Genomic DNA, 18,679 nt, shown 5'->3' with positions numbered 1-18,679 from the left:
GGCAATCCGGGCCCTTTCCCAGCGTACCCGCTCTCCCGGGGAGCTGCCTGCGCATCAGGAGGGGGGCTCCACTGAGGAGTCCGGCTGGGGTCCCTTTGTGGGACCGGGGCACCCCAAGCCACGGGAAGACACAGCCCACCTGGGCCACCTCCCCTCAGCCCTCAGATGGGCACATGGGCACTTCAGGGGCCAGCTGCTTGGCTTGCACTGGGCGAGGCTAATTCTGCGAGGAGAGGCTCTGACGTGCCCCTGCCCAAAGGGGCATTGGGAAGAGGGAGCCTGGCACAGGGTACAGTTGGCCATCAGAGACCAGTAAGCCCCACGGAGGTCACTGGGCTTTGGACTAGGGCCCGTGAGAAAGCCGGCCCTTCCCAGCAGTGCCTGACCAGGAGGGTGAATTGCGACCCTGTCCGCACCAGCCTCAAGCCACTGAACGGTCCCACGCCTGCTAAGCCACTTTGGCTCCTCAGGCAGGGCCCCACGTCCCGCCGGGCCAGGACCTGGGTTTTCAAGCACCGCATCAGCTAGCGCCTCTCTGCGCAGGTTCCGGGCGCACACGCCGGCTGTCCATTTCCACTCTTGCACCCAACTTTGGCATTTACATTTGGCTTCCCTACATGCCCCCTGCAAAACTGAGCACCGTGGTCCCATTACCTCCCTGACCTGAACTGTGGTGCCTGGCACCAGTAAACTTGCACTGCGATGCACCCCAGAGGCAGACGCAATTCGGTGGTGGGCAAAGGCACAGAAATAAACACCTCCTCACGTCCCCGGAGGCAGTCTGTAACGCTCCCTGGCTTCCTGTCTCCAGAATCAGTCTGTAACACACCCCGGGCTCCTGTCCCCAGAAACAGTCTGTAACGCAGCAGGCACCACCCCTCCCTCGCAAAAGGCACCATGTACCAATACAGGGCATTGCACAGCGTCGCTGTTAATTACTGTCACTACACAGGAAGCAAGTGCAATCTATATTGGTGCAGACTGTGTGTGTGTGGGGAGGGGGGGAATCTCCCTGGTCCTGTGTCTGGTGCTGCTGGTTATTTCCTTGCGTTCACGGCTCCTCTTCTTCTTTCTTAAACATTCTGATTCCTTCCTCCAGCCTCCGTCAGTGCTGTCACCGACTCGGGTCCAGAGGCGACGTTGCAATAGCACATTTCAATTCAGTCACCAAAAGGCCCCTGAAGGAGACTGGAGGAGGAGTCCAAATCTCAGCAGACACACCCTACGGAAAAACTGTCAATGAAGCGAGGAGCAGGGAGGGGGGTGCTGATGAACGATCAAAGAGTGAAGGGAAGGGAAAGGAAAAGGAAGACGAGGGAAAAAACAAAAGCAAGAGAGAATGAAGGGACAGCAATTCGGGGGAGTTCAGAGGCTTTTCTGGGTATTTGTGTTCCTGATTTTTGTTCCAGAGGGTTGTTGTGGCGGGTAATACTCGGGAACGGACAGTGCTTAGTGCTGCAGGGGAAGGGTTTGCAAAACTATTCCAGGACAGGTTTTGATCCGCATTGTAAATGTTAGGGGGGAAGGGGTGTCAAGCAGAAATCTTAACCTTTTGGGTCATTCCTAGTGCAGCGAGCGCCTTCCTGGGCTGAGTGCTAAGCAAATAAGGGAGAGCGAGCGAGCACATAGCTACCTTCTGCCACATGGCGAAGGGATCATCTCATTTTCAGGACTAAATGACAATGCTGAATTTTGACATCTTTTGACCTAATCTCTTGGGGCCTGATTCGGAGCCCCTTCTCAGCCTTCTGCTCCGTAATGCCTATTGATTTGAAAGGGGCTGTTGCTGGGGAGAGGTGCGACTCAGTGTGGGAAGGAAGTGGTGTCTGCCCCCTTCAGTCTCCAATGCGTTGGTCTGTGAATCAGAAATGCACCCGGAGTGAGAGGGGCAATCTGACGAGCCCTTACTCACCCGAGTAGCTCTGCCACAGCCAAGTGCGTAAAGGCTTGTGGTTGTGTAGGAGGGTTGCACAATCTAGCCGGCACTGTTTATATATCTGGCTGGCAAAACTGTCAGCACGATTCTGCCCGCCCCGGCACAAAATCTATTTACCCCGTCGTTAGGATGCTGATGAAATGAATGAAAGATATTTCACGAGTGTTTCACAGAAAGAATGAGCCAAAGCAAGCAGGAAGGGAGAATGGTGCCAGGCTCCCTGGACACTGTGCACATAATCACCCATCTTTCTCTTCCAATTATTTTATTAGGTCAAATTCAAAGCTCCTTAAAGTGATATTAAAACAGCAGCAAAACAGTTTCCCTTCAAAAAAGTAAATATTTAATGAATGAAATTGACATTGATGCATTTTTAATATTGGCACAATTAAATCTGCCAGATGATTAAGTATTAATAACTCTTAATAAGTGCAATCAACTTGCCTTCAAACATTGTAAAATGAATTCAGGAGTGGAGCAATGCAAGGAGTGTTGCCATCAGCATGCAGTGGGATAGATAACAGCAACTGGGGGCAGCCAATTCCTAATGTTTGTTTAACAATCTTTAAACTTCCTTTATGTTTAATTTATTTACTCTCCCGTGTAAAGCAAAGAAATCACACACACAAACCATCTTGTGGTGTTTTAGAAAAGGTGCTAATGTGAAATTGAAAATATCCAACTAAAGCTACTTAGCTACTAGCCCTTTATGTTCCTATCAGCTGTCTGCTTGGACAAGATTTGGCATTTCAAATCAACTCAGCATCCTGTAGATTCTGCAGGAATCTATCTATCTATCTATCTATCTATCTATCTATCTATCTATCTATCTATCTATCTATCTATCTATCTATCTATCCAGAAATGCTGGTAGAAGTTCTGAGTGTACATGCATGAGCCAGCTCCAAGCTAAAGCTTAGAATGTAAAGAAGGATGACATTTTAATTAAATAAGTGTCTCAAATTAAATGGCATTTGTTTGGCATGATACTTAAAGATGCACAAGTCTGATTATTTGGGGGAATGGGGAAGGGTTTTCCCAAAGATGGAGGGAGAGAGAGAAAGTTGTATTCACTTTGGCTGCTTCTAGACTGGCAAGTTTTTCCGCAAAAGCACCTGCTTTTGCAGAAAAACTTGCCAGCTGTCTACACTGGCCGCTTTGAATTTGCGCAAGAACACTAACGATCTAATGTAAGATTGTCAATGTTCTTCCGCAAATACAATGACTCTCCCGTTCAGGAAAAAGCCCTCTTGCGCAAATACTTTTGCACAAGAGGGCCAGTGTAGACAAGTGAGAACCGTTTGGCGCAAAAAAGCCCTGATGGCGAAAATGGCAATCGGGCTTTCTTGCGCAAAACCACGTCTAGATTGGCACGGACGCTTTTCCGCAAAAAGTGCTTTTGCGCAAAAGCGTCCGTGCCAACCTAGACGCTCTTTTCCACAAATGCTTTTAACGGAAAAACTTTTCCGTTAAAAGCATTTGCGGAAAATCATGCCAGTCTAGACGCAGCCTTTGTGTATTGAAATGTCAACTGCCCCTGCCTTGCTAGCGCTAGACATGTAAACTAGACCTAGGAAAGCACAGAGAGAAATCTGGGATGCTCAGTAACTGACTAGAGAACCAGAGAGTTAAAATGACCAGTTGCCATCTGTGGATTGATCAATCTCTCTACCTATCTAATCTAATCTATCTATCCCCACAGACCCCCCTATCTATCTATCTATCTATCTATCTATCTATCTATCTATCTATCTATCTATCTATCGTCTCTTGCTACCTGAATCCTGGAGTCTCATTTTATGTCTTGGAAACCATCCTGTCATTTCCACCTGGGAGAGACAGACCTCCTATGTACTCCCTCTATTTCTGTCATCTGGTGCCTCTACCTGAACTGAGGCTCAGCTTTATGTAAGCACCTCCTCTCAGGACCCTACCTGGGAACTCTTGGAAACCAAGCAGTAATGCACTGACACGCGCTACAGGGCATTAACTCCTAATGCTACAACGGGGAAAACAAGCAGGATGACAAGGCCTCTGGTTCGCATTCAGCAGGGGAGCTGGGGCAAACAGCCATCAGGGAAAAGTTACAAAGGCGTGGGGCGATTTCCTTATTGCTGTCGGTGTGTGGTGAGAGCAGTCTTGGGAAAGGGGTACAATGAGCTAAACTCCCGCCTGGCCAGGTGCTTCATTCCCCCTCCCTGGAGGACGATCCCTCTGATGAGCAGAGACTGGTCTGTGACACACGAAAAGCTCATCGGAGCTTTTGAAACACAAGCAGGGACGCCGTCATCAGACAGAGGCCGATTTGGATCCTCTGCTTTCTACAGCCCAAGAGAAACCTCCTGCCTTTGTTCCCTTTCAAAATACAAACGGGATGGATTCCTTTGGGAGACCAAGCTGGCATGGAGGGCGAACATTTACCGTGGTACAAATCAGAGCACGACGGCTGCTTCCCTCGCCTCGCTCTGAGGCTGCTGCTGTTCCGTGGGCTCACCCTTGGCTTTCTGCATGCTGCTACTTTCCCACCCTTGCAAGCAGCCACCCAACAGGTAACCCTGTCCAGGGCCGCTTTGTCCCTGGCCTTCCACCCGCCGCACGGTTACCAGCTGCCAGCCGATGACACACCTCCACTGCACAACAAGCACAGCCACACAACCCCACTATTGTGACACAAAGGGGCAGGGGCTTTCCATCTCTAGTGGAAGTGATTGTCTCTCCGGCTAGGAAACCAAACCAAGCCAAAAGCTGCCCCCTCCGCGGGCACAAAACCATCCATTTCCAACCCCCAACACATTTTCCGGCAGTAATTGAAATCACTAGACAAAGAGGGAGAGGAAGGCAACTCCCCATGCGTGAACCATACCGCTCCTGGCAAAGGAGGGCAGCCCAGCGCTTTGCAATGGCACATGTGGGGCTCAGCCCCACAGGGACCAAGCTGTGTGGTGTATAACCAGGAACTCTGCTCCCATGCTACCCACCCCACAGTGCAGAACATGGGTGCGCTGGGAGCAGCTGGGTGGGAATCTGGGGGAGCTCTGGGTGCAGGGAGTTGGGGCCCTCTCCCTTGCTGCACACACAGAGCCCTGAGTGTGGGAAGCAGGGGGGCTTTGGGAGCAGGGGGGCTAGGTGCATGGGGCTGGGCCCCTAGCCCAGGGTTCAGTGGGCTGCGTGGGCTGTCTGGGAGGTCTGTGGGTGCAGGTGGAGGTGCTGGGGCCCAGCACACACACAGCTTGGAACCTGGGGGAGGGGGGCACTGTGGAGGTAGAGGTCCTGGGGCTGGGGCCACGTGCAGCAGAGCTGGGTGGCCTGGCAGATTGGGGGGGCTGTTTGGGGGCAGGTGGGGGGTGTTGGCTGGGGCTGGGCCACAGGACTCAGAATCCAGGTAATCTGGGGGACTCTGGGCTGCATCCTAGCCCAGAGAGCCAGGGTTCTCTGAAGCGGGCTTGGGGGGCTAGACCCCAGTGCAGGGACCTGGGGCTCTCTGGGGCAGGGGGAGGGCCCTGGTGAGAGGAGATGGGAGTCTCTGGGTGAGGGAGAGTCCCACCTGCCCTTCCCCTGCCCACACCCCCAAGGGTGAGAACCCAGGCAGTTGGGGAGGGGGGTCTGTGGGGCAAGGGGATGCTGGCAGGGAGCAGGGGGGTCTGTGGGGCCAGGCCCAGAACAGGGAGTGGAGTCCCAACACCCCACCTTTGTGCATGCCGGTATGGAGGGTGGAGAAGTCTGTGGGGCAGGGGGGTCGGGCAGGGAGTGGGGGGGGTCTGTGGGGCAGGGGGGTCAGGCAGAGAGTGGGAGGGGGTCTGTGGGGCAGGGGGGTCAGGCAGAGAGTGGGAGGGGGGTCTGTGGGGCAGGGGAGGTCAGGCAGGGAGTAGGGGGGTCTGTGGGGCAGGGTGGTCGGGCAGGGAGTGGGGGGGTTTGTGGGGCAGGGGGGTCAGGCAGGGAGTGGGGGGGGGTCTGTGGGGCTGGGCCCAGAACAGGGAGCTGGAGGGTCTGTGGGGTGGGGGGGTCCCAAGACTGGGAGGTCCTAGGGCTGTCCCGGCACCTCACCTTTGTGCATGCTGGTGTGCAAGGTGGGGGGGTCTGTTGGGTAGGTGGGAGGGTCCCAGGGCTGGAAAGCGGGGTGCCGGCCTTTGTGCATACCGGTGAAGTGAGGGGCGGGGGGTGCATGGGGTGAGGGGGGAGGCTGTGTGGCGAGGGGATCCAGGGGGCCTCATCTTTGTGCATGCAGTGAAGCAGGGGGATGCAGGGGCTGTGGGGTGCATGAAGCGGGGGATCCATGGGGCATGGGGTGCATGGGGCAGGAGTCCAAGGGCCCCACCTTTGTCCATGCCAGTGAAGCAAGGGTGCTGGGGGTGGGGGTGGATGGGGTGGAGGGTTGCATGGGGCAGAGATCTGGGGGCCTCACCTTTGTGCATGCCGGTGAAGCAGGGGGACAGGGAAGTTTGGGGGGGCCACGGGGCAGGGGCTCCATAGGGCAGGGGGTCCATGGTCCCCCCCCCTTTGTGCATGCTGGTGAAGTAGGGGTACATGGGAGGGCTGTGGGGTGGGAGGGTGCATGGGGTGGGGGACTGCATGGGGGTCCGCGGGGCGGGGGTCCCGGGTCCCATCTTTGTGCATGCCGGTGATGTAGGGAGTAAATGGGGAGGCATGAGGCAGAGGGCTGCATGGTGGGGGTCTGTGGGGCAGGGGGGTGCATGGGGGTCCGTGGGGCGGGGGAGGCGCATGGGGGCAGTTGGGAGGGGGTCCCAGGTCCCACCTTTGTGCATGCTGGTGAAGCAGGGGGTACATGGGGGTCTGTGGGGTGGGAGGGTACATAGGGGGGTCCGCGGTGCTGCATGGGGGGGTCCATGGGGCGGGGGTCCCGGGTCCCACCTTTGTGCATGCTGGTGAAGCAAGGGGTACATGGGGGTCCGTGGGGCAGGGGGCTGCATGGGGGGCCATGAGGCAGGGGAGTACATGGGGGTCCGTGGGGGGGGGTCTGTGGGCGGGAGGTGCACGGGAGGCCGTGGGGGGGGCCGTGGGGCGGGGGCCGTGGGGCGGGGGGTGCATGGGGGGCGTGGGGTACACGGGGGGTCGTGGGAGGGGTGCGCGGGGGGCCGCGGGGCGGGAGGTGCACGGGGGCCTGTGGGGGGGCCGCGGGGTGCACGGGGGGCCGCGGGGCGGGAGAGGGGCGCAGGGGGCCGCGGGTCCCGGTCCCACCTTTGTGCATGCCGGTGAAGCGGTCCTTGAGCACGGTGAGCTCGTAGATGCTGCCGAACTCCTCGAAGAGCGGCTTGAGGTCCCGCTCCTCCAGGTGCCGCGGGATCTGCCCCACGAAGAGCTTGATGGCGTCGCGGTCCTTCATGGCCAGGCCGGGCGCGGGGCCCAGCCCGTTCATGCCGCCGGCGCTGTCCGCGGTGCTGAGCGCGGCGCCGCCGCTGCCCGTGGCCATGCTCCGCGCGCCCTCCGCGCCCCGCACCTCGCGCCCGCCCCCGCCCGCGCGGGTGACGTCAGCGGCGGGCCCGCCACGAGACGCGCGGGATTAGCATAAGGAGGCGGCGGCGGCCAATCAGGGAGGGCGGCCGGCCGCGGGACAGGGGCTGGGAGGCGGCTCCCTCCCGCCGCGTGCCACCCCGCCCCCCGCGCGACGGGGGGCTGCGCAGGAGGAGCGGGGGTTCTGGGGGGGCTGGGCTGCCCGGGGGGCTGGGCGAAGGGCGAGTGCCCGGGGGGCGGGGCTGCCCAGGGGGGCGGGGGCTCTGGGGGGCTGGGCGGAGGGCGAGTGCCCGGGGGGGGGGGCGGGGGCGGCCCCGGGCCCGGGGGGGGGGCTCTGGGGGGCTGGGCGGAGGGCGAGTGCCCGGGAGTGGTGGGGGGGGGGCAGGAGGGAGCACGAGTCTCGGGGTCACGCGGCTGCAGGGGGGCGCATGGCGGGGGCTGCCCACGAGGGGCATGGGAGTGGGGCCAGGGCTGCCGGGGGGGCCGGGCGGAGGGTGAGGGCATGGGAGGGGAGCGTGGGGCTGGTGCATGGGACTGCCGGGGGGGGGGGGGGCGGCTGCCCAGCCAGGGCACAGGAGGGGGTTAGCACTGGGGTCTGGGCTGGCTCCAGGAGCAGAGTACCTGCTCTGGCAGCCCCTTTCCTCCCTGCAGAGCCGAGCGTGGCTCAGACTGGCAGCAGGGGGGGCATGGGGCTGGGGGAGGCGCGTGCCTGGCTCTGGTGGGGCCAGTCTCAGCCTCCCCTGCACAGACTGTTGTAGCCCCCAGCTGCTCAGCCACTGCCGACTTTCGGGGCTGCCAGAGAGAAACGGGGGCCAGGGGGCCAGGGAAATGTCTAACCCCAGCCCCAAGGTGAGTTGTCTGCCCATCCACAGCGGCTCCCTCGCTAGATCTGGCTCCCATTGGTTTCAATGGTGGGCCGGGGCCTACGTGTTTTTTCCCATAAATACACTAGCCGGGAGCAGAAGGGAGCCACTGTGGCAAATGCCCTGGCAAGGAAGCCCGGGGGAGAAGCCGGTTGTGCGGGAGGCACTTGGGATTTCAGCACATTCCTTTCTAGCCTCATCCAGGCACTGAAAGGCCAGGTGGAAGGCAGCATGTAACAGGGAAACTCCCTGGGCCTATCAAAAAACTCACCAGCCAGGAGGGAGCTTGGGAGGAGGGGGCAGCTGGGTCCCACCCTAGGGGCAGTGCCCGCAGAGCCCAGTGCCAGGGCTCTGCATGTGAGGGGTGGTTTGACAGCGTTCAGGGAAGCTCACCCATCCTGCAAAATGAGCCTGTGCAGCTCAGGGACCCCCTGCACACACCTGGTGAGGGGCAAGCCCCATGGGAGCCACATGCCGTTTGCATAATTCCCCTCCCATCAACCTCCCCTGCTCAAGCTCCATGCCCCACGGGCACTGGAGGAGACACGCCTATGTCCCACCCTCGGCACAGCTCGTGGCACCACTGGCTGCACGGGGGCTGCCCAGGCAGTGGGGAGCTGGGCTGGGAAATGGGCACGCGTGGCAAAGGACCCACAGCCACCCCGCTGCTCTGAAGGGGCCTCCAGCCATGCAGCTGTTCACAGAGCAGATGCCCTCAGGGGAATGTTCACAGCGCTGTGCAAAGTAGCCGGGAATGGGAGAGCTGCCCCACCCAGCAGCATCCCCTGCAGACCAGCCCGGGGCCCTTGGCTGCCAAGCAAGGAGCTGAGCCGAGTGCCCCGGAGAGCTTCGTGGCGGCTGGAGGAACGCCAGGCACCTCCGGGCCAGTGTCCAGGGCCCGCCAGGCGGGGGAAATACCTGCCTCAAACGGGCACCGCTGGCACTGGCAGAAACGAGACATTGGGCCAACTGGGAGGGGCAACGCCGCCCGCTGCCTCCGCGGTGTCGGAAGTGAACACAGGGACCACCCAGCCCCCAAGTCGTCAGCATCCTGGGGGTTCAGCTGGCCACCGGGTCAGTCCCAGCAGAAAGGCCAAAGGCAGAGCCAGCTGGGTGGTGCGAGGTGCCTCACTGGGCAGGGCGAGGGGCTTTGCTGCTGCTCCTGTTCCACAGTTCATACGGAACATACTCGGCTCCGTGCTGCAGGGCCCTCATTCCAGCCCCCCCGCCCCGCCCCCTTTGTCGTTGGGAGGCAGGAAGTGGAGGAGAATCCCTTCCCAAGCCGAGGCCGCAGAGGGAGTGTCGCTGGCTACAGCAGAGTGACCCAGGGTCAGATTCAGCCAGAAGAGGTGTGACACCCCTGCTCCCTCTCCCTGTCGGGCTGATTTTCTGTTGCCGCACTCCCGGCATGTTCCCTTGCACCCTGCAAAGAGTGCAGAGCGCTTGTGGGTGGCACTCGCGCTGGTGCGAAGGACAGCACAGTGTGCAGGCTAGCAGGGAATTACGCACCCCGATCACACGCTGGGGTCACGCCGTCCCCCGCAGGCCAGGTAGGGACACTGAGTCAGCCCTGACTCAGCAGGGAAGCTAGCTTGGTGAATTGGCCACAGCACCTGTGATGTAGTGTTGGTGCCTTGCTGGTTTTCTGGGGCACCGATGAGTGGTCCTGGTCCCTGGGGCTCGCCTCGAAGGTGCCTCTCTCCGTCGCTCAGCCGAGATCTGGTCTCTGCGTGATTCCTTTTCTCTCCGGGACTCCCATTCACACCCAGACCGGCTCTCCGTGAACTTGTCCGCCAGCCTCCCAGCTTCCTGGTGGTTTTCTGGACTTCGGTCCTTGAGCCACAGCCTCAGGCTGGGTGGGCATGCTTCATAGAACTGCTCCATCATGATTAGCTTGAGCAGCTCCTCTGCAGTCTGGGCTCCGACTCCAGACACCCACTTGTGGCAGTACTGCGCCAGGCGGGAGGCCAGATCCACATAGGTCTCCCGTGGCCCCTTCTGCACCCCCCGGAACTTCTTCCTGTACATCTCGGGGGTCAGCCCGAACTTGTGCAGCAGGGCCTCCTTGACTCGGTTGTAATCCCCTGGCTGTAGGTCCTCCAGCTGACTGAGCACTCCGGCCGCCTCCTGGTTCAGTGCAGGAATGAGCTCCTGCAGCCAGTCAACTGGGGGGACCCGTTGCAGTCCACAGGCCCTCTCAAAGGAGCCAAGGAACCCGTCTATGTCACCCACATCCTTCAATTGGGCCACCACGAGCTTCTCCAAGCGTCTGGCCACCTGGGCCCATCCGCACTTGGCGCAGCCGAGGCCCCGCCGGTTCTCCGCTCTGCCATGGCCAGCTCATGCTGTCGCTGCCTCTCTCAGTCCTGGCGGTCCTTCTCTCGATCTTGGCTCTCCTTCTCTCGGTCCTCTACTTCCAATTCCTTCATCCGCAGCTGGATCTCCAGCCGCCGCAGCTCTGCTGGGTTGGACCCTCCCCTGGGCGGACTATGGCTTGCAGGGTTCCCCTGGGAGGCTGTCCCGTCTCTCTGGTGGGCTCCAGTTCTCCGCCCCCGCTCAGAGCCTGACACGCTCCCAGGGGGGGTCTGGCTGCTCCCCACTGAGACAGGATCCCGATCCCATGGCTGGTCCTCCTCTTCCAGCCAGGCAATCAGCTGGGCCTTGATTGCATTCCACACAAGCAAGCCCCTCTCTCTGCACAGCTTCACGAACTCTGCCTTCAGGAGTCAGGTGTTGGCCATCTCTACGCTGGTCCTCTCGCTACGGACTCACCAGTCTAGTGCTGCTGCGCCCCACGATTCTCAAGAACCGCTTCGCTCTGTCTCCAGCACGCCTGGCTCTAAGCCCCTTCCTTCTACTGCGCCTTGACACTCACTGCTGGAAGCTCCATCCATGGGGTGCAGCGCATCCTACGCCTGTCACCAGTGTGGTTGCGCGTCGGGGTTCTTCCGCTTCCTGCACCCCCATAGTGGCACAAACAGACTCCACCAGCGAGTAGAATAGAGGGAGTTTATTGCTTCTCCAGGATACAGCACAGCAAAGATGTAATCCGGTTCCAGGGCAGGCCTAGGATGCCTCAGCCCCCTTTGAGATGGGGGAGACTAGGCCCCTAAATCCCAGCCCGTTGCTTAGGCTGCTTCCTCCATGATTCCAGATGGAAACTCACCACGTTCCTTCCAGCCCTGCCCCCCAGCCAGGGGCTGGCCTCCCCTCCTTCCTTTGTTCCTCTCCCTGGGAGGCAACTGGTCGGACAGGTTCAGAGCCCCTTGCATAATGACTCATCCCCTGTCCTGCTGGGCTGTGCTACAGACAGCAGCCAGTGGGGATCACCCACAGCCCCAGCCAAGCAACCAGCAAGGTAGCGACACTAGGTCACAACCTCCGAGTCCCTTAGGGGTTTCCTGTCTTGTAGGAGTGCCCTGGCCCAGTGCTGATTCCATCGGCGTGCACAGCCTGCCTGGGAGGCCACCGGCTACGCCGTGGTTTGTTTTCCTCTGCCCGGCCACAGCTTGTGCATTTACGCCAGCCAGAGGCGCACGTCAGCGGGGGAGGCCTGGTGCGCTGCTCCGGCGAGCACTGGCTGAGCTGCCGCAGAAGCCGGCAGGGAGCTGTGGAAAGAGCTGGCAGGGGCCCGGCTTGCGATAGGACAGCGCCCATAAGAATTGTAAGTTACGTTCACTGCTCTGGATCTGGCCCCACTCCTCTAGCAAGACGCACCGGCAGCTGGTGCCGCTCCCTCGAGGGAGCCGTGTCCTGTGTCTTGAACCAGGGAGCAGGAAGCCGGGGCTGGGGAGTGGCTTTGCGGTGAGACAAGGAGAGAGCGAGACCAGCTCTAGGGCTCTCCCCCATGCCACATGACGCCACGGGCAAGACAGAGTCGTGCATCAGGGAGACCATGCTCAGAGGACCCAGCGATTTGCAAGAGACTTTGCAGTGTTACTGTCACTGGCCCAGGATACACAGGGCCCACTGCTCCCAACACCGCCTGAAGGGGTGCGGAGGCAGCCCTGGCAGGTCGAGAGACAACTGCTGGTCCAACACACTGGATATTAGACTCCATCTCGCCACGCCAGGGCTCTCCCCAGAGGGGAGGTGTGGAGTGCATCTCACGGGGATTGTGGCCGTACGGCACCCACCCCGACGAGGGCTGTCTTGGGTGGCCTCTAAGCACTGCTGCACTGCCACTTTTATAGCACCCCAAAGAGACGTGCACACACCTGTCTGTACACACACCAGAGACGCAATTGGGTCTCATTGGTTTCTTGTGCTCCCCCCTGCGTCAGTCTCCACCTGCTGTCGATATAGACTAGTTCTGCAGGACCGGGGCTGCCTTTCTGTTCCATGTCTGCACCCTGTTCCATGTCTGTACCCTGTCCGAGGGCCGTAGAGCATATTGTAATAATGAGGAGACACACACCTCATCAGGCATGTGTGTGTATGCCTGCACACACACACGCACCCCCTTTCCCCTGGTTCTGAGCCAGCTCCAAGCCATGCTGTGTCTCCGGATTCCTTCCCTCCCAGCCAGTCTCACAGGCCACTGTCCCATCGGATTCCAGATCTGCCCAGCCTCGTAAAACGAAGTGCAGCGCGGGGAACACAATCGTGACATCTCCTATTAGTCTAAAAGCGAGGACAAAAACACAGGAGATTTTCAGACCTCAAAGAACTTGCAGGAGGTCTCCAGGGCTGTACAATCTTCATCTTTCTCCACGCATCTAATAAAAGGCATCGTAATTACTACACTGGGGTCTCTGGCAGCGTTCTTGCCACTTACATAATGAAACTCTTTTTTATTTAATACAGCCTGAGCTCGGCAGCCCGGGTGAGCGCCGGTGCCACTTGCACATGCTCCTCCAAGGCTCACCCTGCATTTCCCCAAACCAGCTAAATTTTTCAGCACTTTGCAACGATCCACTAGCAACCCCTCCGAGGCAGGGACCAGCCAGCTGTGGGAGAGGCCAAGCCAGGCAGGGTGCGCCGCCGCTGTGGGGTGGGGATCTGGCAGAGAGGCCGGTACGCGAGTCAGTGCTGGGATGGGGCGCTGCTAGACTAACCGCCGACGTGGCAGCTGGACAGATGACGGTGCTCGTCCATCTCGGTCAGTTGGACTGAGAGCACGAGGAGGTGCCACGCAGCTGGGGGGCCCATTCCATGGGAGGTTCTGGGAATTGCCAGACTGGGTCAGGCCAAAGTCTCGCCCATGGGTGTCACCGGGGCAGGTGCTCACAGGAAGGAGCGAGAACACCACAGAAGCCAATGGGAGACCACCAGGGCTCATGCACTTGGAAACCAGCTTGGTCAAAATCTTTTGGAATCTTCCTAAATTCTTGGCCTCAAGACTTTCCTGTGGCAGTGAGTTCCCCAGTTCAGCCAGGAGTTCTGAAAGAGCCCATTTTGCAAGGCAGAATCTCAACACCAGATTCCAGGCTGGTCTGTAGCCTTCTGCCTCCTTAAATTCCCTCGCCAGCTCCCCCGGGAGACGTGATCCTCCACCGCCTCCCGAAAACTGCTCCCTGCCCCATGTCATATGTTCAGAGGAGTCAGCCTGGGGCCCACCCAAAAGCTGCCTGCCAGGTGCAGCCTCTGCCGGGTCCCAGCATTCTCCTCTCTGCCGTCGCCCTGGTCTTCTCACACTAGCCCAGCCCATGCCACCTCAGAGGAGCCAGTTGGCCCCTGAACTGCAGGTCAAGTCACCTTCCCTCACCCAGCCCTTAGGTCCCACTGCGCCCCACTCACAGGCCACTGCGCTGCCCCGGCTCCCCCGATTCTCCTTCCTTCAGCCCAGGCTAGTTTCCTGGACTGGTCCAGCTGGGGTGGGCAGCACAGGTAACTGTGTTGGGTGTGCTCCAGCTGCACGCAGGGGAACCTCTCCCCTCGCTGGGCCTGGCACGAGCCCCCCACCAATGGCTCTGAGGGACTCAGCGAGGCCGCTGCAGCATGGACGCAACTGGTCAAACTCAGCCCCACCTGGATTTGGCCCAGCGAGGGGGAGACGAGCCAGCCCAGGCTGTTCAGAGTGGCCGACTGACCCACTGCCACCGAGCGCATCCAGGGCCTGGACCTCAGACCCTGCAGAGGCACCCAAGTGCTCTGCCCCTGCTCCACAACTGGGGAAATGGAGGCCCGGAGTGGTGGACATGGGGAGGCAGGGACTGGGAGAGAACCCACAGTGCCCATCCCACTCCTGCCTGGAGCTACACTGACATCGGTGGAGCCAGGTGCCTAAACAACGGGGAATCTGGAGCGAAGGGCCCGTTTCCTGTGTACACTGGCCGCACAGCCGCCTTGCCGAGCGGGTGGGACAAGGCCCTGCAGGAAAGACCCAGGGAGCATATGGAGCAGAGTGGGGAGTGGCTAGTCCATGGTAGGAAAGTGGCTCAGAAATTTTCCAGGGGAAAACATCTTTTGGTCAAACTCCAGAGGTGTCTTGGGGAAGCCTTGGTCTTGCCAACATTTCACTTTGCCACCGCAGGCACCTTTTGTCCCCAGCTTGCTTCAGGGTCCGGGTCCAGGCGAAGCGTCGTGGGAGAGACGAGAACCACGCTGAGTTTCTGGGAGCCGAGCCTGGTCGAAGCGTGGTGGGAGAGACTAGAACCACGCTGAGTTTCTGGGGTCCGAGTCTGGTCGAAGCATCGTGGGAGAGACTAGAACCACGCTGAGTTTCCGGGGTCCAGGTCCAGTCGAAGCATCGTGGGAGAGACTAGAACCACGCTGAGTTTCCGGGGTCTGAGCCTGGTCGAAGCGTGTTGGGAGAGACAAGAACCACGCTGAGTTTCTGGGGTCCGAGTCTGGTCGAAGCATCGTGGGAGAGACTAGAACCACGCTGAGTTTCCAGGGTCCAGGTCCAGTCGAAGCGTGGTGGGAGAGATGAGACCCACACTGAGTTTCCGGGGTCTGGGTCTGGTCGAAGCGTGGTGGGAGAGATGAGACCCACGCTGAGTTTCCGGGGTCTGGGTCTGGTCGAAGCGTGGTGGGAGAGATGAGAACCATGCTGCGTTTCCGGGAGCCGAGCCTGGTCGAAGCGTGTTGGGAGAGATGAGACCCACACTGCACCCTCCATAACACCCTCCCTGTGCACCCCACAAAGCCCAGGATGCAGAAATCATGAGCTGGGCCCACCCAAATTCCAGCTCCAAACCGATCACTGCGGAGATCTTTTCCTGGGAGCTCTGGGGCTGATGATTTCAGGCTGGGCCATGCAGCCGGGGCTCTGAAGAACAGGGGAGCAGGGTGGTGCAGGGGACGTGACGCCAGGCATGGGGAGGGCAAGAAAACCCTCCAAGCTGCCAAGTGTGCAGTGAGATTGCAAGGCCTGGCAGAGGGCAGCGCGGCTGGGGAGGGTGCCAGGCCTGGAGGACACTGGTGGTGCCACCTGGAGCTCCTCCGGCCCAGCTGGGCCCTGTGGGGGGCTGGGGAAATGCAGTTAGCTCCCAGGGGAGCGCTGCCCCCGGAGCACACAGCTGCCTGCGCCGCTCTCGGCAGAGCCCCCCGTGCCGGGAGCCACAGCTCAGGCCCGAGAAGGGGACACGGGGAAGCGTCGCCCAGCCAAGGGGGACGTGGCAAGTGGGGCGGGAGCGCGCAGCCATTGCTGCTCGGCGCCCAGGCCTCTTCCCCGGTAATTGCCTCTTTAGCGGCGTCTCCTTGCCAGTTATCCTGACAATCCTAATTAACAAGCAAACAGATAATTAGGAATTTAATTATGAAAACCTAGCTCTCCAGAAATAGCTGGCGCCCTCGGAAAGAGCCAGCGCATGGCTGCTCACCTCCCACTGTGTGGCTGGGGGGCGAGCCACCGGCCAGGACTCTCCAGCGGGCCCGCCTGGCTTGCCGGCTTTGGCTCCCCCGGCCCCTGTTCTCCCCAGCTCTTGGGGATATGCTCCCGGGAAGGGCTAGAGGCTGGGTCCAGAGGAACTCTGAAAAGCTGAGACGCTTCTCCTGCCTGAGTCTGCCAGGGCCCAAGGTGGGAGCCTTCTGATCTCATTGGAACCCACTGGTGTGAGAAGATTGGGGCTAGCACCCTGTGAGCGGAGAGCCTTTCCTGGCAGTTGGACTGGACGTGGTGCACCATAGGTCGTCAGCTTCTCAGGGCGATGGGCGTGGTGCATCATGGGTCGTCAACCTCTCAGGGCAGTGGGTGTGGTGCATTGTGGGTCATCAGCCTCCCCGGGCAGTGGGTGTGGTGCATCGTGGGTCATCAGCCTCCCCGGGCAGTGGGCGTGGTGCATTGTGGGTCATCAGCCTCTCTAGGTCGTCTGCTTTTGCGGAAAAACTTGCCAGTCTAGACGCAGCCTTAGATTGTAGATTCTAAAGGATTGGCTCGGCGTGATTTGTGGGTAAGATCCAGAGTGTAAATTGACCTGGGAACTGTGGCTGGTTTCTTGGAACCGGACAGAACTTGTTCGGGGTAGGTGGGATTGGGTTCTAGACCCCTCACCTGTGGGCAGGCCCGGGGTCATCTGGGGCACAGATATTGCTGTGGTGTTGGAGGAGTTTTGCTCGTGAGGCTTCAGGCAGGCAGCTGAAGCGCTCTGTGGGACTGGTTTGTGGCCTGTTTGGGAAGGTCTCCAGTCTGGGGGCTAGAGAGAGCCCCAAATTTGAGCAATTTGCCTGAGTGGACGACCTCAGCTGTGCCCAGACCTGGCCCGGTCCGTTACACCCTATTCCCACGCTTGGGCAGGGTGAAACAAGGTGGAGGAGCTGGAATGCTAACCTGTACGAGAGGTGGTGGGAGCAAAACACCTGTATTTAAGTAAACCCCAGCCATTCCAGAAAGAGCATTAATGGATCTAACGAGGACACAGCTGGTGTTTATAAACAAGCTCTCTGACGAGTCCAGATCTGGTGCCGGCCCATGACATGGTGTCAGGAGTAAACTCAGAACAGAAACAGAAGGCAAACAACAACCAACACTGCAGACAGAAGGAGCAAAGCATCAGAGGTTTCCAGATCTCATTAAACACGCCACTCTCCAAAGCCCCAGAGAATATCAGCTTTGACAAACCTTCACAATGGATGGACTGGAAACAAGATTTTGCATTTCCAACTCCACAAAGAAACTGGAGATATACAGGGATCTCCTTTACTGTATGCTATGGGAAGCAAGCAGGAGGTATCTTTCAATCCCGAGGATTATGAATGGGTTCGGGCTATGCTTGATGTATACTTTATACCTCAGCGAGATGCAGTTTATGAAAGTGAATTTCCACCGAAGAATTCAAGAATCAGGGGAAAACATTGAAGGTTTTATAAGAGCTCTGCATATATTGGCTGAAAACTGGGCTTTTGGGACTGCAAAACAGGAAAAGATCAGAGACGGGCTGGTTGGGTTAACAGGTAAAAATCTTTCACAGCAGCTACAAGTGAGGGAAGATTTAACCCTTGCCATGGCTATATAGAGAGCAAAGACGTCAGAATTAGTCGAATAACAGGCAGGAGCAACTTGAGAGACCTGTCGCTATCGTAGATGCTAGAAACAGACCTGTAAGTGTTCAAGTTCATTACCATTAAACCCTTGAGGCAAGGCGAGAGAATTCCTGGCGGAGAGGGACCCGGGCCAGCTGAGATGCATGAGGTGTGGGAAAAGCCATAGTCCAAAGGATGGTGCCCATCCAATCAGAGATGCATCGTGTAAGAAACGCACAAAATATGAACATTTTCAGATGTTTGCCACACTAAAGTAGTGAGGGCGTTAGCTTGTACTGCAAGAGCCATTGTTTCTGGGAGCTATATGCGAGGGCGCAGGGCCTGCCTGGAGAGTGACACTAAACATTCGTAGCAAGACTATGGAACGGACGCAGGAGCGGACACCAGGCGTATCTCAGAGGCGGGATGTATAGTCACCAGCCCCTCCGCTCTGAGCTGGAATCATGTGACACAGCTCTGACTAGCCCCGGAGGATTCCAGACAACATGGGCTGTTCCCCACAGAAACAGCTCCCCATGGCCAAAGATTTGCAGTGCCTTGAGGGCCAGCCGCAGCCAGGTGGCCATGACGGGCCTCGTGAGGGGGTGAAGCCCCCGATGGGATAGCTGGTGATATCTGATATTCAAAAGGAGGCCTGGGACAAATACTTGCAGCAGGCGGTAATGACCCGCACGGTGCACCTATGCCTCACGGGATTCCTATTCCATTCCCTCATGCAACGGAAACTGAGGTACAGAGCATGGAGCCTATTGGCATAACTGAGGAGCGCTGCGAGCCAACGGCTTGGTGTGCCCCAGGTGTACCGTCCACATGGGTGTTCAAAGATGCACAGAAGTACGGGGAGAAACAGACAGGTCCTTCCGCCAGCGCATGACCCTCCTCGGCGGCAAAGCAGCCAGAGTGCTCTGCAAACTGGCTGGCTGGAGCCCATTCGCACAAGTGCCCGTAGGCAAAGACAGTGCTAAGCTGACTCCGTTTCTCACAC

The 18,679-nt window shown here is 59.0% G+C and overlaps 1 protein-coding gene across 4 annotated transcripts in view; it reads right to left on the bottom strand.

Moving 5' to 3' along the window:
• The window catches only part of CELF6 (CUGBP Elav-like family member 6), a 126,113-nt gene that overhangs the window by 86,176 nt on the left and 21,258 nt on the right, over window positions 1-18,679 (bottom strand). For 3 of the 4 annotated variants that reach the window (XM_075897550.2, XM_089781925.1, XM_089781926.1), the window contains exon 1: window positions 7,133-7,377. The exons of the other annotated variant lie outside the window; for it this stretch is intronic. In XM_075897550.2, the coding sequence (XP_075753665.1) occupies window positions 7,133-7,364 (232 nt within the window). In that variant the 5' untranslated portion in view covers window positions 7,365-7,377. Of the gene's footprint in view, window positions 1-7,132; window positions 7,378-18,679 lie in introns of those variants that run through there. 4 annotated transcript variants of the gene reach the window in all.

The sequence above is a fragment of the Pelodiscus sinensis genome, chromosome 14 (assembly GCF_052426305.1).
Source record: "Pelodiscus sinensis isolate ZL-2025 chromosome 14, ASM5242630v1, whole genome shotgun sequence".
Classification (NCBI taxonomy): Eukaryota; Metazoa; Chordata; order Testudines; family Trionychidae; genus Pelodiscus; species Pelodiscus sinensis.
Note: the sequence above shows the minus strand (reverse complement) of the source record. Positions and strands in the feature narration are given on the sequence as shown.